Source organism: Ochotona curzoniae, unplaced genomic scaffold (genome assembly GCF_017591425.1).
Source record: "Ochotona curzoniae isolate NIBS_2020 unplaced genomic scaffold, NIBS_Ocur_1.0 contig_46, whole genome shotgun sequence".
Lineage (NCBI taxonomy): Eukaryota > Metazoa > Chordata > Mammalia > Lagomorpha > Ochotonidae > Ochotona > Ochotona curzoniae.
Genome location: NW_024466340.1, coordinates 5,308,666 through 5,324,443, shown reverse-complemented (window position 1 = coordinate 5,324,443; position 15,778 = coordinate 5,308,666). Strand labels below are relative to the sequence as shown.

The window sequence follows — 15,778 nt, the reverse complement described above, 5'->3', positions numbered from 1 at the left end:
TTTGGGGCCCAACGTGGTAGCCTAGCAGCTAAAGTCCTCACCTCGCATGTGCCTGGATCCCATATGGACAATGAATCCCATATGGGTTCCCAACTGCTCCATTTCCTTTCCAGCTCCCTGCCTGTGGCCTGGGAAAGCAGTCGAGGATGGCCCAAAGCCTTGGGACCCTGCACCCATATGGGAGATCTGGAAAAGACTCTGGGCTTCTGGCTTCGGATCTGCACAGCTCTGGCCACTGCAGCCACTTGGGGAAATGGATCATTGGATTCAAGATCTTCCTCTGTCTCTTCTCTCTGTATAGCTGCCTTTCCAATAAAAATCAAATAAATCTTAAGAAAAAAAAATGCATTTGACAAAAAGCAAAACAAAACAAACAAAACACATGAGGGTCTGACATGATAGCCTAGTGGCTAAATCCATGCCTTGCTGCACCAGAATCCCAAATGGGTGATGGCTCAAATTTCGGCTGCTCCACTTCCCTTTCAGCTCCCTGCACCAACATGGGTGACCAGAAAGATGTTTCTGGCTCTTGGCTTCAGATTGGCTCAGCTCTGGTCGTTGCAACTATTTAGGGAGTAAGCCAGCAGATAGAAGATCTTTTCTCTCTGCCTGTCTTCCTCTTCTCTCTGTATATCTGTCTTTTCAATAAAAATAAACTAAATCTTTTTTTTAAAAGTATTTGGAAAGGTAAGATAATTTAAATGAAACAAGCATAACACAAACTAGCATTAAAATTTCCTTTTAAGAAAAAGGTCCTGGGCCCGGCGCGGTGGCGCAAGTGGTTAAAGGTCCTCGCCTTGCACGCCCGGGATCCCATATGGGTGCCGGTTCTAATCCCGGCAGCCCCGCTTCCCTTCCAGCTCCCTGCCTGTGGCCCGGGAAAGCAGTCGAGGACGGCCCAAAGCTTTGGGACCCTGCACCCGTGTGGGAGACCCGGAAGAGGCTCCTGGTTCCTGGCTTCGGATCGGCACAGTATCGGCCGTTGCGCTCACTTGGGGAGTGAATCATCTGACGGAAGATCTTCCTCTCTGTCTATCCACCTTTCCAATAAAAAAAATAATAAAAATAAATCTTTTAAAAAAAAAGAAAAAGAAAAAGGTCCTATCAAAACATAAAAGCCATACGTGCATCAGAAACAGCCCAGCCGAGGCAGCTAAAACCCCACTCTATCTCAGAGAGCCAGAGCAGGTCTGAGTTTTGGCTCCACCAGCCACTTCCAGCGCCCTGCCAAGGTGTCCTCTGGGAGGCAGCAGTGGAAGACCTGGACCGATGGCCTGGCTCCGACTTCGGCTTGCTCCAGACCCAACAGTTGCAGGCCTTCAGGAAGTGAACCAGCAGATGGGAGATTTCGGTCTCTCTGCCTCTCAAATAAATAAAATTAATCAAAATTTTGTTAACAAAATGCTACTACACTATACTAGCATTAAAAATGCTACTATGCTAGCATTTTAAAAAATTAGTAGGTAAAATTAAAACTGTTAAGAATTAAAAAACAAAAGCAAAATCAGTAGGCTCTGCAACCAACCAGGTCAAATCCCACAACACCATTTTCTAGCTGCAGGAGACAAGCAAAGCATGCACTCCCTCAAGGCCTGCTTCTCCCCACCAAAATGGGGAGTAAAAGATCTTTATATAACTTTATATAACTACTTCTTGGAGCTGTTGTGAGCACACAGTAGACTCGAAGCCATCATTATTCTTTGCACACTATATAAAAAAAGATTCTGGAAAAATAATCATTAAAACACAATGATTTTCTTAGTGGGGTTATGGATAATTTTTGTTATTCATTTTGGCTTGATTAAAAAACATAATTTGGGGCTGGTACAATGGCTCAGCAGGCCAATCCTCCACCTACAAGCACCAGCATCCCATATGGGTGCCAGTTCATGTCACGGCAACTCCTCTTCCAATCCAGCTCCCCACTGATGTGCTTGGGAAAGCAGTGAGGAGGGCCCACGTCCACGCGCCCCTGAACCCATATGGCAGACTCAAAAGAAGCTCCTGGATTCTGGTTTCAATCTGGACCAGCCCTGGCAACTATGGCCATTTGGGAGTGAGCCAGAGGACCTCTCTTTTTCCCTCTCTGTAACTCTTTCAAATAAGTAAATCTTAAGGAAAAAAACAAAAACAAGAACATTGCATTCTTAATTGTCTACTGCATGTGCACAGGGACTGCCCTGACAGCAATGCTCAGCCACTTAGTCCCATTATAAACGTGGAGCAAAACAAACCGGCAGTGTAACCACAGTGCTCTGCAGCTTAGTGCAGAGGGAAGACCACCAGCTCCCCTGCCTTCCTTCCTCACTGCTCCCAGCCAGCCAGCCAGCCAGCCACAACCAGCAGCATCACTACAGAAGCATGACGTCTGATAAGGAAAGATGAGAGGTGAGGAGCCCAGCCTCGACAACTCTGCGGCAGTAAGGGCTCACGCTGACTCAGTATTACTCACCGACAAGCCCTGACTATCATTTTGCTGCCCTGTGGCATTAACCTGCTGAATTAGAATCCACATGGTCAGCCCCATGACTAAATCCTCGCCTTGCATGTGCCAGGATGCATGTGGGTGCTGGTTCGTTTCCTGGCTGCTCTACTTCCCTTCCAGCTCCCTGCTTGTGGCCTAGGAAAGCAGTAGGGGCAGCCCAAAGCCTTGGGACTCTGCAACCATGTGACAGACCCACAAGAGACTCCTGGCTTCAGATTAGCTCAGCTTTTGCCACTCCGGCCATTTGGGAAGTGAATCAGTAGGCGGATGGAAGATCTTTCTGTTTCAACTTCTCTCTGAAAATCTGCCTTTCCAATAAAAATAAATTAACCTTTAAAAAAAGAAGGAATCTCTCTGGTCCTCAGGGAGGAGGGGCATGAACACTGAAAGCGGCAGCAGTGAACACAGGCCAAGGCTCAGGGAACCTTCTGGGCATCCTCACATGATGCGCTGTGTAGATGCCACTCCTGTGGGGGCAGCTCATCACCGTCATGCGAGTGTTTGCAAAGGACAAGCAGGCTAAGTGTGAGAGCAGGTGATGGCAATGACATTCTGGAAATCCCACCCAGGACAAACACATTAGCAGGGAGCTGGATTTGTTTATTATGAGGAAAGCCTTTTGTGGAAGAAAAAGTCAACCTTACAAGATCGGACCTTCCTTAATTCTATAATATACTGCCTTCCTTAATTCTACTTAACGAATTCTAAAGAAATAAGTCAACAATTCAAATGTTGGAAACTTTTTGTATTTTATAAAATCAAGGGTTGCCTGATTCTAGAATTGGAAATAAAGCCAATTATAATTAAAAGCAAACTCAGTTGCTCTGAGACCCACATCTCATACTGGCACTGACTTGTCTGGGTTGCCCCGTTTTCAATTCAGCTCCCTGGCAGTGGCCTGGGAAAAGCAGTGGCCAAGTGCTTGGGCCCTGCAATCATGTGGGAGATCAGAACGAGGCCTCCACCTGGCCTCACCCTGGCCATCATGGTCACCTGGCCAGTGACAAATAGATCTTTCCCTGGAACTGTCTTCCAAATAAATCAATACATCTTTTTAAAAATTAGAACAAAAGAATTAGTATATGATGTGAACCCAGGCCTCTATGCTGATAGAAAGCCAAAGAAATAAGTGGTTATAAAGCTGTTTTGTAGCCCCTTTAGCAGTCGCTGGATTAAAAGTAATACTAATTAGCTAATCTTGTAAACTTACAATCATTTAATTATATCTACCTGAGGTTCAGTAAAAATCAACCCATTTATGCCACAACATAGAATTTAGTCACAGATAGCTCAGAGATAGGTGAATAAGTGAGAAAGTGTGTGCCTTAAACACAATAAGGAAAGATTCTCTGTTTTTTAGAAGACAAAAGTCATCACAACATCCAACTTAAACATCTACATCACAAATTTATTTTATTGGCATTTTTTCCAAGTTCCATGAGGCTGAACAGGAAAAGACAAAGCATTTAAGGTGCCAAAACCTGGATGCTGTGTGTCTTTTAACTGGTCATCCTAAGACAAGGGACACGATGGGGGCAGGGTACACGCCAGAAGCGCTCAAGCAACCTGCAAACAGCACCTTGGGGTCTCTCGCCAGTCAACACAAAGCAACAGGGGTCCCAGGACAGCGGTGCCTCAAGCCACACAAGAAGTTAACTAAGAAGCACTAGAAATAGAATCTAGATGTCCTGCTGAACCAGAGCAGACCCAGACTGCACATCCACTCTAGGATGGAAGTAACACAAAGTGCGAGGGAACATGAGAGACAAGATTTCAGTTAAGGGAAAACAAGAACCTGGCCCAGAGAAGAGCGAATACAGCACACTGGCCAGCGTCACACCAACAGTTCAAACGGAAGGCAAATTGTGCCCCATGGCAACTTACTAACTTTGAACCGGGCCTCATTTTAAAGGGAGACCTTCTGGTAACTAGAAAGCAGCAGCAGCAGCAGCTATGAGGAACTTAATCACACCCTTTCTGAGAGCTTGCTTATCAGAAGGTTGGGTCAGTTCCCAGGAAGTCATGTAACTAACAAAGGCAGAAGCGTGGCCAAAGGATGACCCATTACTATACCAGTTAAACACGGGTGCTTAGTTTTCTAATACAAGATGAGTAGGGATCCGATATGAGAATTCTAAAGATCACATGCTTCTCCCTTCTCCCTTCCTCAGGGACAACTACAAAATCTTAGAATCTTTTCCTTTTTTTTTCCTCATTGCAATCCAATTTTAACTTTGTTTTTGAATGGAAACATGTAGAAGCTGATGGTCACGTGGTGTTTAATCGCCTCCTCTTCACAGCAGTACAGGCCACGGTGCAGCTTCTACTCCTGGAGGACTCTGCTAGCACCAACAACGTCCCACAGCATCCTTACATCTACCTTTCGGTGCACAGATGCACAAGAGTTTCTCTAGTCTACGGCAAATACCTAGAAATGGAATTGGAGCATGCTGCTACACTGATATTTAACTTTCAACGGCAATAATAAATTGTTTTCCAAAACGGCTGTATCTAGTCACACGCCCTCCATGTAAAATTAGGTATTTCAGGTTGCCCACCATGCCTTTATCAAACTCCACTTAGTACCAAGTACTCCAGAAAACAGCTGGTCTGGCAGCTAATGTCCTTGCTTTGCTTCTCACTGCCTACTGGGCTTCTTAAACGAGGAAGACACACGGGGTACCTACTTACCAAGCAAAGGTACTTTATTTTGCAGCAACTCACAGTAGCTGGTGGTAAGAATTCCGATGGGATTACTTGGTACGAACCGTCCTTCTTTGACTAAACGTTCACACGTACGCATTAAAGTCCCTGAGAACTGGGACGGGTCAACGCCATAGTCTCTCCATCCTCCCACGCCATCTGCAACCCCTACAAAACAAACACAGAAACGGAAACACACGTTGACACTTCTCAGTAATTCTCACTCCTGCTGCCTCCAAACAGTTACATGTCACATGCCAGTTCACATTCTTAACCAAAGTTCAGAATAAAATACATCGAATGTCTTACACACTAATACTCCCAAGTCGCAGAATTTGGTCTTCATATATTGATGAGTAAACGTACCAGCTACCACAGGGTGGCACTGCCTACCAGCCAATGGTTCAATTTCAGCAGGATTACCATCTTCGTGTACAGTACTGGAAGTTACTAATATTTTATATTTTGCAGAAATTAAAATGTTTAACAAACGCTCATGTGAGGGTCGGCCTTTGGCAGGGGGTGTAAGTTAACCCTGAGACAGGCGGATCTTAGGTCAGAGTGCCTGGGCTGGGGTCCCGAGTCCTCCACTTCAGATCCAACCGCCTGCTGACAGGCACCCTGGCAGGCAGCAAACGACCACTCAATTACCTGAGCCCTTGTCACCCACGTGGAAGAGACGGAGAAGATGAAAGAAGACTAGCACAATGGAATCTGACACATATCTGAAAATTTTCATAATATAAAGTATAAATAATGATGATGATGATGAAAGTTTGCTCTAGTGGAGAGCAAGAGCAGAAGCAGGATAAGAGAGCCGTGCGGTTCAGTCATCCAATCTTGGGCACTGTGCATGGTTACTGGTGGTAGATGGGGGATTGCTCAGCTTTTGTAGAAGGTATGGACTTGGGGGGCCAGTGCCATGGCACAAGGTTTCACCAGGAGTGTGGGCATCCCAGATGGGTGTCAGTTCACATCCTGGCTGTTCTGCTTCCCATCCAGCTTCCCCACTAACAGCCTGGAAAGCAGCAGAGCGTGACTCGAGTCCTTGGACCTCTACACTCATGTGGGAAGAGACCAGCAAAAAACTCCCAGCTTCGCAACAGCCTAATTCTCACTGTTATGGCTGGCTGTATGCCTCACCCCTCTGTAAATTTTGCCTTTAACACAAAAATAAATCTTTAAAAAAAAAAAAGTAGTAGCGGTCCGGCGCAGTGGCTTAGCGGTTGCCTTGAAAGTGCCAGGATCCCATATGGGTGTTGGTTCTAATCCTGGCAGCCCCGCTTCCCATCCAGCTCCCTGCTTGTGGCCTGGGAAAGCAGTTGAGGACGGACCAAAGCCTTGAGGCCCTGCACCGGCATGGGAGACACGGAGGAGGTGCCTGGCTCCTGGCTTCGTATCAGCTCGGCACAGGCCGTTGCGCTCACTTGGGGAATAAATCATCGGACGGAATATGTTTCTGTCCCTCCTCCTCTCTACATACATCTGACTGTGCAACAAAAGTCAAAAAAAAAAAAAAAAAAGCACTAGTTACGGATTTGGACCATGTACCTGAACAGTAACTGGCTTAGACTGCTTTCAGAAGACACTGTGATCAGTCAACTGACCAGCCTATGGACAATCAGTTAAGCTGTAACCAACTGACTGGTTGACTGACTAGGTATTGACTAATAAAGTAGTTTTCTGTATCTCACTTCCGTTTTCCTACAAAGGCCATCTGACCACACGGTTGGCTGGAATTCTCAGAACCTACACTGCTTCGGGGAGCTGCCCAATTTGTGAGTCACTTTTGTATTTGCTTTACTCAGAAAAACTACTGAATTTAACTAGGAGTTTTCATTTAATTGGATATGTGAAAGTTACACACTGATGGGGAGGGATGAGGAAAGTATCAGGAATTACCTGAGACTAGAGCTCCACCTTTCCAGGAATTTCACATTACTCTGTTTTTTTCAAGCAGTTTTGAGAAGGTTTTGGAAATTATTAAAACGTAGATTGGAAGGAAACTCTTTTGAGGGATTCTTATTTTACTAGGGTAACATTCTGACACTTGTTGAAATGGAACAACATATGTTAAACCACAGATTACAGTTTATGGTCCTTGCAACACCGGCTGATGAATAATTCATTCTTTTCAAGGACAGCCTGCTGGAGGAAGGAATTTCTTCTCCACTGGTCTCTGGTCCAAAAGCCACAAGGAACTTCAAATACAAACTGGCTTCATCTACAATGCCCTTCACAATTAAAACCGTTAAAACACGAGAGAGTGCTTAGAGTGGATACTGGCACTCACTAAATGATCTGTCAGCAGGCTCAGTTTGACCTAACACGGCCCTTCAACATTAATCAGATTTCTCCCAGAATAGAGCACAACCTTTCCAGCACCTGTCTGCTTTTTATATGGTCAAAGGATTTCTGGGCGAAACTCCACCGGTCAAATCTCTTTAGAGAAGGAAAAATTTCAAAACAACTCACAAAGAAGAGTCATATGTAGACTCAATCAGGCTAGCACCAGATCCAATCTAGCGCAAGTCTATGTGAAACCTGCTTTTATTAATGTTATTTTCCTGTAGCTCTGCATTTCAAACAGATGAAAATAAACAAGCCTCCACATGGAAATTAGCATGGTCCATTCTGCATAAGCAAAACAAGGCTTCAATGCACCGAGAGCAGAGCAGCTTTTACTCAGTTGAACCGACCTAGACATAAAGGGAATACTTATCAGAATATATTTTAAAAGAAAATGATTGAGATTACTTGGGATTCCAGCATGGCATCTATCAAAACACAAAGAACAGGAATATCCCTGAGGGGGCTGGCATTTTCATGTAGCAAGCAAAAGTGCTGCCTTTGACGCTGGCATCCCATACAGGTGAAATTCCTGTAGCCATGTAGGAGACCCAGAGGTCGTCCTGGCTCCTGGCTTTGAATCAGCTCGGGCTGTTGCAGCCATTTAGGGAGCGAACCAGCAGATGGAACATCTCTTGCCCTCTAACTCTTTCAGGTTTAAAAAGAAAAAGATAGCCCTTAGGACAAATGGAGCCCACAGGTACACTATTAACAGTTTTATACTGAACATACTGGCACGTTTTAGGCTGCCAGGTTAAGTAAGTACATTAAATGTGAAATTCATAAATTACACTGACACATCAATTTCATCTGCTTTTTGTGTAGCTATGAGGAAATTTGAGATCACAAATGCAGTTTACAACACATCTCATCAAGGTTTCTGGACAGAAGTGATCATTTGGGGAAGAAGACAGAAGAGTGATAAAGAGGTGACTGCACCGCTCGGAAAGGTCGAGCAACGTCTGCAGAGCATACTGAGTCGGCTTGGTTTGCGGAGCTTTGGGTTTCAAAGGGCATCTCTGAGGGAATACTCTGGCTGGCAAGGCACATCAGGCTGGATCTTTTGATCTGACAACCGACTTGCCACAGGTGGCTAGATGCTCAGGGAGAATACAGGGGGCAGTCAGTTCAAACAGTGTGCGCTTCAGGAAGCAGAAACCTGGGGCAATGGCTCATCGCCTAAATTCTCGCCTTCCATGCGCTGGGATCCCATAGGAGCACTGGTGCCTGTCCCAGCTACTCCACTTCCCATCCAGCTCCCTGCCTGTGGCCTGAGGAAGCAGTAGGGGATGGCTCAAAGCCTTGGGACGCTGCACCTGAATGGGAGACCAGGAAGAAGCTCCTGGTTCCTGATCGGCTCAGCTCTGGCCATCACGGCTACTTGGGGAGTGAACCAGTGGATGGAAGATCTTTCTCTGTCTCCCCTTCTCTCTGTAAAGCTGCATAAAAAAGACATTAAAACACACAACACACACACACACACACACACACACACACACACACACACACACAAAAGGCTCCTGGCCGACTGGCTCATTTAGGAACTGTCCTCTGTGCAGAGATGAAAACTAAGGCCGAGTCAAGTTATCCACACTTGGGTCAGGGTGGTGTCACCTCTGAAGAAGCCAAGAGGAGTGAAGCAGAAAAGGACTGAGCTACGAGCTTGAAAGGCCTTGAATGCCCACATACAGAGCTGTTTCCTTTAACTCACCATAAGCATCTTATGCCTCCATTAATAACATCTCTGAGCATATGTGTAGCTTAAGTGTTTCCTCTGACCCCAAATCCAATTACAACTATTATTAGATTAAGATAATGGTAACCTATCTGAAACAGCTGAGCCAAAGGCTGAGAGGAGACCACAGGGCACAGAAAATTCTGTTGGTTACATCATGTAAGTGGAAATATCAATTTTATTAAGTGGAAAATGACCACGTATAGAAAGTTATTTTTTCATACTGTGTAAATTTTTAATAGACTGATTTTCTGAAGTGGACAACTAAAAGAAAAAGAGATAAATTTCCCATCTAAATGTATCTATTATAAAAAAAATTCCTAAATGGCCATTTTTATTTTTCTAAACTTCAGAATTTTGTCTAACACCTTTGCTTTAGGCAAAAAGGCAAAGGAAAAAAGGTGTGCTAACTAAGCTTAAAATGTCAAATTTTAAAAATGGTACCTTGCTAACCACACATGGCCATAGTACTCCCCGACAATTTCCGAGCTAAGCGAACAGGAGCACTGAGTTTCTCCAATTCTGTCTTCCACAACCGGCCATCAGCATGCTGCCATCCTCCAATCCCTCCCATTGCATTCATCTTCAGAATGACACGCGCTTACCACGCCAACAGCAAAACTAAGCACAGCATGTTACTTGGAGAATAACCGCTAAATTTCAGTTTTAATATAGGTATCCATAAAGAAAAAGTTGGTAACTTTATATAAAAATATCTATTTCACACAGTTTCTGCAGAATTTCAAATATTAAGCAGTACCCAAAGATAACAGCTTCATCCCCTGCATTTAAAAAGTATTACAGGGCCCAGCGTGGTGGCGCAAGTGGTTAAGGTCCTCGCCTTGCACACCCGGGATCCCATATGGGCGCTGGTTCTATCCTGGCAGCCCCGCTTCCCTTCCAGCTCCCTGCCTGTGGCCCGGGAAAGCAGTGGAGGACGGCCCAAAGCCTTGGGACCCTGCACCCGTGTGGGAGACTCAGAAGAGGCTCCTGGCTTCAGATCGGCATAGCATCGGCCGTTGTGCTCACTTAGGGAGTGAATCATCGGACAGAAGATGTTCCTCTCTGTCTCTCCTCTCTGTATATCCGCCTTTCCAATGAAAAAATAATAAAAATAAATCTTTAAAAAAAAAAAAGTATCACAGGCAGAGACAGGGAGCTCTCATCTGCTGGTTTACCTCCCAAATGCCTGCAATGATCCTAACTGAGTGGGGCTCAAGCCAGGACGGGCATGGCAGGGGTATACACAATCACTTGCACCAATCTTATTGCCTCTCAGGGTCTGCCTCAGTAGGAAGCTGGAGTTTGGCAGTGAACCCAGAGGGTGTCTAACCCACAGGAGTCAAATGCCTGCCTCTGTTAGTTGCATCTCTGATGATTCCAAGACATCTTAAGGTCTCACACGCCAATGAATAGCTGGATGGTTTTACAGGGATTGTCTTTCCATCTGTGAAACACATCTCAAGTCTACTAGTGTGAGTACTGGACAGTGAACTGAAACTCCAGAAAAGAGATCAAGTAAGAATCTGGCTGGTGGACAAGAGCTCAGTGACAGAATGAGCAGGAGTCTGCACTCCGGAGAAACAGGGCTAGTGCCTCGACAGGCTTTCGGCAACAACAAGGATCCACGTTGTTGATGACAAACTAGTCCGGCATTATTCGCTGCAGGGCTCAACAACTTATCAGATACCAAGATCCTTCTTTAAATACTACAGGACTCTCAGAGCCAACTTTGTAGACACTGCACCATGAAGTATTGTCTAGATAACAATGAAATCCAAGTACCAACATTTTCTATCACATTAAATCAGTATTTCTTAAACCTCAACTATTTGGGCACATAAGAACACTCCCCCATGATTCAGGACTGTGAAATCTTGTATCTGCAAATAATTATCCCAAAAAGAAGAAAAAGCAAGATTTCTGAAAAATATATTCAGTCAGGTTACTCAGAAAAAGCACAGTGTGCGCAGATTATATATATATAGTTACATGCATTTCTCTAATGGCTAGTGGTCCTGAAAATCTTTTCACGTGTCTGTTGGCCATTTGTATTTCATCATCATGCAAACCCCACCCTTAATGTGTACTTTAAAATATACTAATAGTAAAAAAGTTTAAAAAGTTAAAAAGAAAAAACCTCAAAAAAAAAAAAAAAGGAATCAAAGCAGGAATGGATACTTGTCCTAATGTTTTACATGTTTGAGCAAAACAGATCTATTCCTTGCTAGCTTAGTCACTGCGAGATTACTTAAGCAAATCAAGTGCCTAGCTATATATTCCATTGAGATAATTCTCATACTATCTTGGGCAATTTTTCAGTCTTTAAAACCAACCAAACAAAACGAAAAATAGCCTGCTGAAATGAAAATTAGGAAAACAAGTGTGAAGGCAAAGATGCATTTTTAAAGAAATATAAAATGCTCTAACCAGGTGCACATGGAGGATATGGGTGTATTGGAACCTGCAGAGGATACCTGGCACCACAACAGAGGACAGAACTAATCAACCAACTAGCCCAGGCATATGTTGGCAGTGAAAAACTGGGCAAACAGAGACTCTAAGGTGGACTATGTCAATCAGTGGATTCTGCAGCGACCTCACCGTACTTGGAATGGCAAGATTGGCAGCAATTCATAACTACTGAACTATCAAAACCACTTGAGCAAGACCCTCGGAGCGTGCCCCACATCGGGGACCTGGGGTGGGTGGGAGACTGGGTGGGGCTTCTCCCTTTATCTCCCTCTTTACCCCAGATACAGAGAACAAAACAATGTGGAAATAATAGTTTAACCCACTTTCCTGTAGCCCTTGAACCTTTGTGCCCTAATTAACTATGTAAAGATTGTCAAAAAATAAAGAAAAAAAACTGGAAAAAAAGACATAAAATGCTCTTTTTCTAACTCTAAGTCTTCTGCTGAAACACCAAAGATGCAATGTGGAATTATCTATTCTGGTTCAACTGCGGCTTGGGAGACGCGGAGTCCCTTATATAGACTTGGGATGAATCACTGGCATTCCCTCCACAAGCCACCAAGTTGAAGGTTATACCCCTGAAAAGGTCACTTGACTCTTTCATGATCTGCAACAGTGTGCGCCTCAAATGCTAGTAATGCTTTCTGGCCAGGAGGAAATTAAAAAAGAATCATGGGGCAGTGGCGGGGTGGGGTGGGAGTGTTTCACAGACAGGGCGTGCCACAGGTTATCACAGGTGTGGCTTCGGCTACCCTTCAGGCATTAGGACGCTGTTCTACAACACCCACCCGGTTTAACATTCAGCGTGCATATCTGCATTGGCCTTTTAGGTTGAGACAAAAGATTTCCTATTATTTATATTTACAATCTCTACAATTCTGGTCCTAAACCCAACGTTAACCTCGAACTTGTAACTAAATCATATACCCTTAACCTAACCTCAAAGATACCATTTACCACCTACTTTCGTCCGGTCTCTACAAAATAACAGCCGGCCCTGGGACAGTACAAGAGTCATCCTCCGTAATCTTGGCACAAAAGGTTCCTCCCACCCCTTTTCATTAAATAAGAACATGATCCCTTTGAATAAATCTGCCAACTAGAGAACTGTCTCCTCATTTCTGAACACTAGGCACATTCTTACTCTAGATACTGCCCAATTCAGTAACCATTTTTGAGTAGAAGGATAATGAGAAAATTTTCTTCTCCAGCAATGAATGTATATTCTTCTTATGAGAGGAATGGCAAGAACTATTTATATGGATTCAGTTAAAAATACATGTGCATACTTACATTCATACTGCCATTATACAAGACATTCCATCTACTGCCTCACTCCACAAATGGCCACAGCAGTTAGGGCAGGGCCAGGCTGAAGCACCTGGACCATCACCAGTACATCACAGTACATCAGCAGGAAGGTGAATCTGAAGCGGGGAGGGGAAGGGGCTGGCACACGTAGGTGCTATGGTGTAACAGGTAAAGCCTCTGCCTGCAGCATCCCACGTAAGTCCCAATTTGAGTCCCATCCAGCTTCCTGCCTGTGGCCTGGGAAAGCAGTAGAGGACGGCCCAAAGCCTTGGGACCCTGCACCCATGTGGGAGACCCAGAAGAAACTACTGGTTTTGGACTAGTCCAGCTCCAGATGTTGCGGCCATTTGGGGCGTGAACAAGCAGATGAAAGAATCTCCTTCCCTCCTTCCCCTCCATGACTGCCTTTTCAAGCAAATGAACTAAAAAGGCAGAGGAGCTGGCACAGATACAGGAAGCAGTGGATTAACCTAACATTTTTATGAAAGTGTTTACTACATGCAAGACAGTGATGAAAAGAAAGCTTCCACGTAATTAATAAAAAGGATTTAGAGGTGGGCATTTAGTCAGTCAAGATGCCTGCTGTCCACATGTAACACATGGCTCTGATACCATTCCAACCTTCTAGAAAATGCAGATTCTGGGAGGTTCTGTTGATGCCACCCACATGGAAAATCTGGACTGAGTTCTCGGATCTGGCTCTGCCCTTAGCGCCGGCCCAGCTCCACCTGCTGCAGGCCTGCGATAAGTACACCAGCAGACAGCATCTCGCTCTGTAGTCCTTTCTCTCTGCCTTCAAATAAGTAAATAAACATTTTATAAAGAGGATTTATTTGTAGTAAAAGATTTTCTGTCAATGGACACTTAACATCCAGTAGTAATGACTGTTTCTAGGAAGGGGTTCTGGAGAGACCGAAGAACACCGTCATGAAGGATATACCCACAAACAAACACCAAAGCAGAGAGGATCACACCACTCCTAACAGAGAATCAGCAAAGGACTCGGGGAGCAGCTGGGACTGGCCTGGAAGGATGAAAACGTAGGTGATGGGGGAGGGAAGCTGAGTGAAGCTGTACCAACAGTCCTCCATCGCTTTCACAAACACAAAGCACAAGCAAGGTGAAGAGTGGAGAGAACCTGACTTCCAGGTGAATGCCCAGTACACCTATGCCAGGAACCTTTCCCCATGAGTCAAGCCAAATAAAAGTGCAGGAATTACATCTCATCATTCTTTACGCATTTCCCAACCCAGTTAACAGCAGCAGTCCATACTTTCAGACTAGAAACTCCAGTGAGTTCTCCCCAGTGTGGAACCTCTGAATCAACCTCAAGTCCTCCTTCTTTCATCTCCCGCAGCCAGTCGTCACCGAGTCTGAAGTGTGTCTGAAGCCCAGCTACTTTCCTCCTGCCTAGCTCGCCTCTACACCTGAGCCTTCCTCACTACACAGTGGCTTCCTTATTGGTCTTCTGTCTCCTGTTCTACTCTTACATCATTTAAAAAAACAAATTATTTCTTTTTATTGGAAAGGCAAATATACAGAGAGGAGGAGAGACAAAGAGGAAGATCTTCCGTCCGATCATTCACTCCCCAAGTGAGCGCAACAGCCGATGCTGCGCCGATCCGAAGCCAGGAGCCAGGAGCCTGAAGCTCCTCCAGGTCTCCCACGTGGTGCGGGGTCCCAAGGCTTTGGGCTGTCCTCCACTGCTTTCCCAGCCCACAAGCAGGGTCCTGGAGGCGGAAGCAGGGCTGCCAGGATTAGAACTGGCGCCCATATGGGATCCCAGCATGTTCAAGACAAGGACTTTAGCCGCTATGCTATCGTGCTGGGCCCACATCCTTTTTTTTTTTTCTTTTAATAACCTTGCTATATCTATCTATTTTTTTTTTAGGTTTATTTTATTTGTATTGGAAAGTCAGATACACAGAGGAAAATCTTCCATCCACTGATTCACTCCCCAAGCAGCTGCATCAAGAGCTGCGCCAATCCAAAACAAAGAGCCAGGAGCCTCCTCTAGGTCTCCCACACAGGTGCAGGGTCTCAAACCTTTGGGTCATCCTCAACTGCTTTGAGAAGCCACAAGCAGGGAGTTGAATGGGAAGCAGAGCTGCCAGGATTAGATCCAGTGCCCATATGGGATCCTGGTGTATGCAAGGTGAGGACTTCAGCTGTTAGGCTACTGCCCCAGGTCCTATTCACCTTATTCTTCTAGTCAAATACCTCCCATGAAAATCCTGTTCTCATTTGCTTATACATGTGGAAACACTGAAACGATGCCCAAGAGACTAGGAACCCTGACTGCTCCTTGGGGAAGGGACCTTGTAGCTAGGAGACCAGGAGGAGAGACTTTTCATTGCGCATTGTTTTGAATGCCTTTTGAATTTTCTACCATCTGAATGTGCTGCCTCTTCAACAAGAACCAAAGCAAAACAAAGCAAAACCACATTCTGAAGCATCCTATCAAAATAAAACACCCAATTTTGTAATATCACAATTATGACCTTTAACAATTTGCTCTCAACATTTTTAAGATTTATTGTTATTGAAAAGTCAGATCCACAGAGAGACAAAGATTTTCCATCTGCTGGTTCACTCCCCAAATGGCCACACAGCTAGAGCTGATCTGATCTGATTTGAAGCCAGGAGCCAAGAGTTTCTTTTGGATCTCCCACACAGGTGCAGGGTCCCAAGGCTCTGCTGCTTTCCCAAGCCACGAGCAG

General features: G+C 44.9%; 1 protein-coding gene across 1 annotated transcript in view; it reads right to left on the bottom strand.

The window, feature by feature from the left end:
- PPTC7 (protein phosphatase targeting COQ7) overlaps positions 1–15,778 on the bottom strand; it is a 42,000-nt gene that overhangs the window by 14,308 nt on the left and 11,914 nt on the right. The window contains exon 2 of the mRNA XM_040987009.1: positions 5,177–5,356. Coding sequence (XP_040842943.1) covers positions 5,177–5,356 — 180 coding nt within the window. The remainder of the gene's footprint in view (positions 1–5,176; positions 5,357–15,778) is intronic.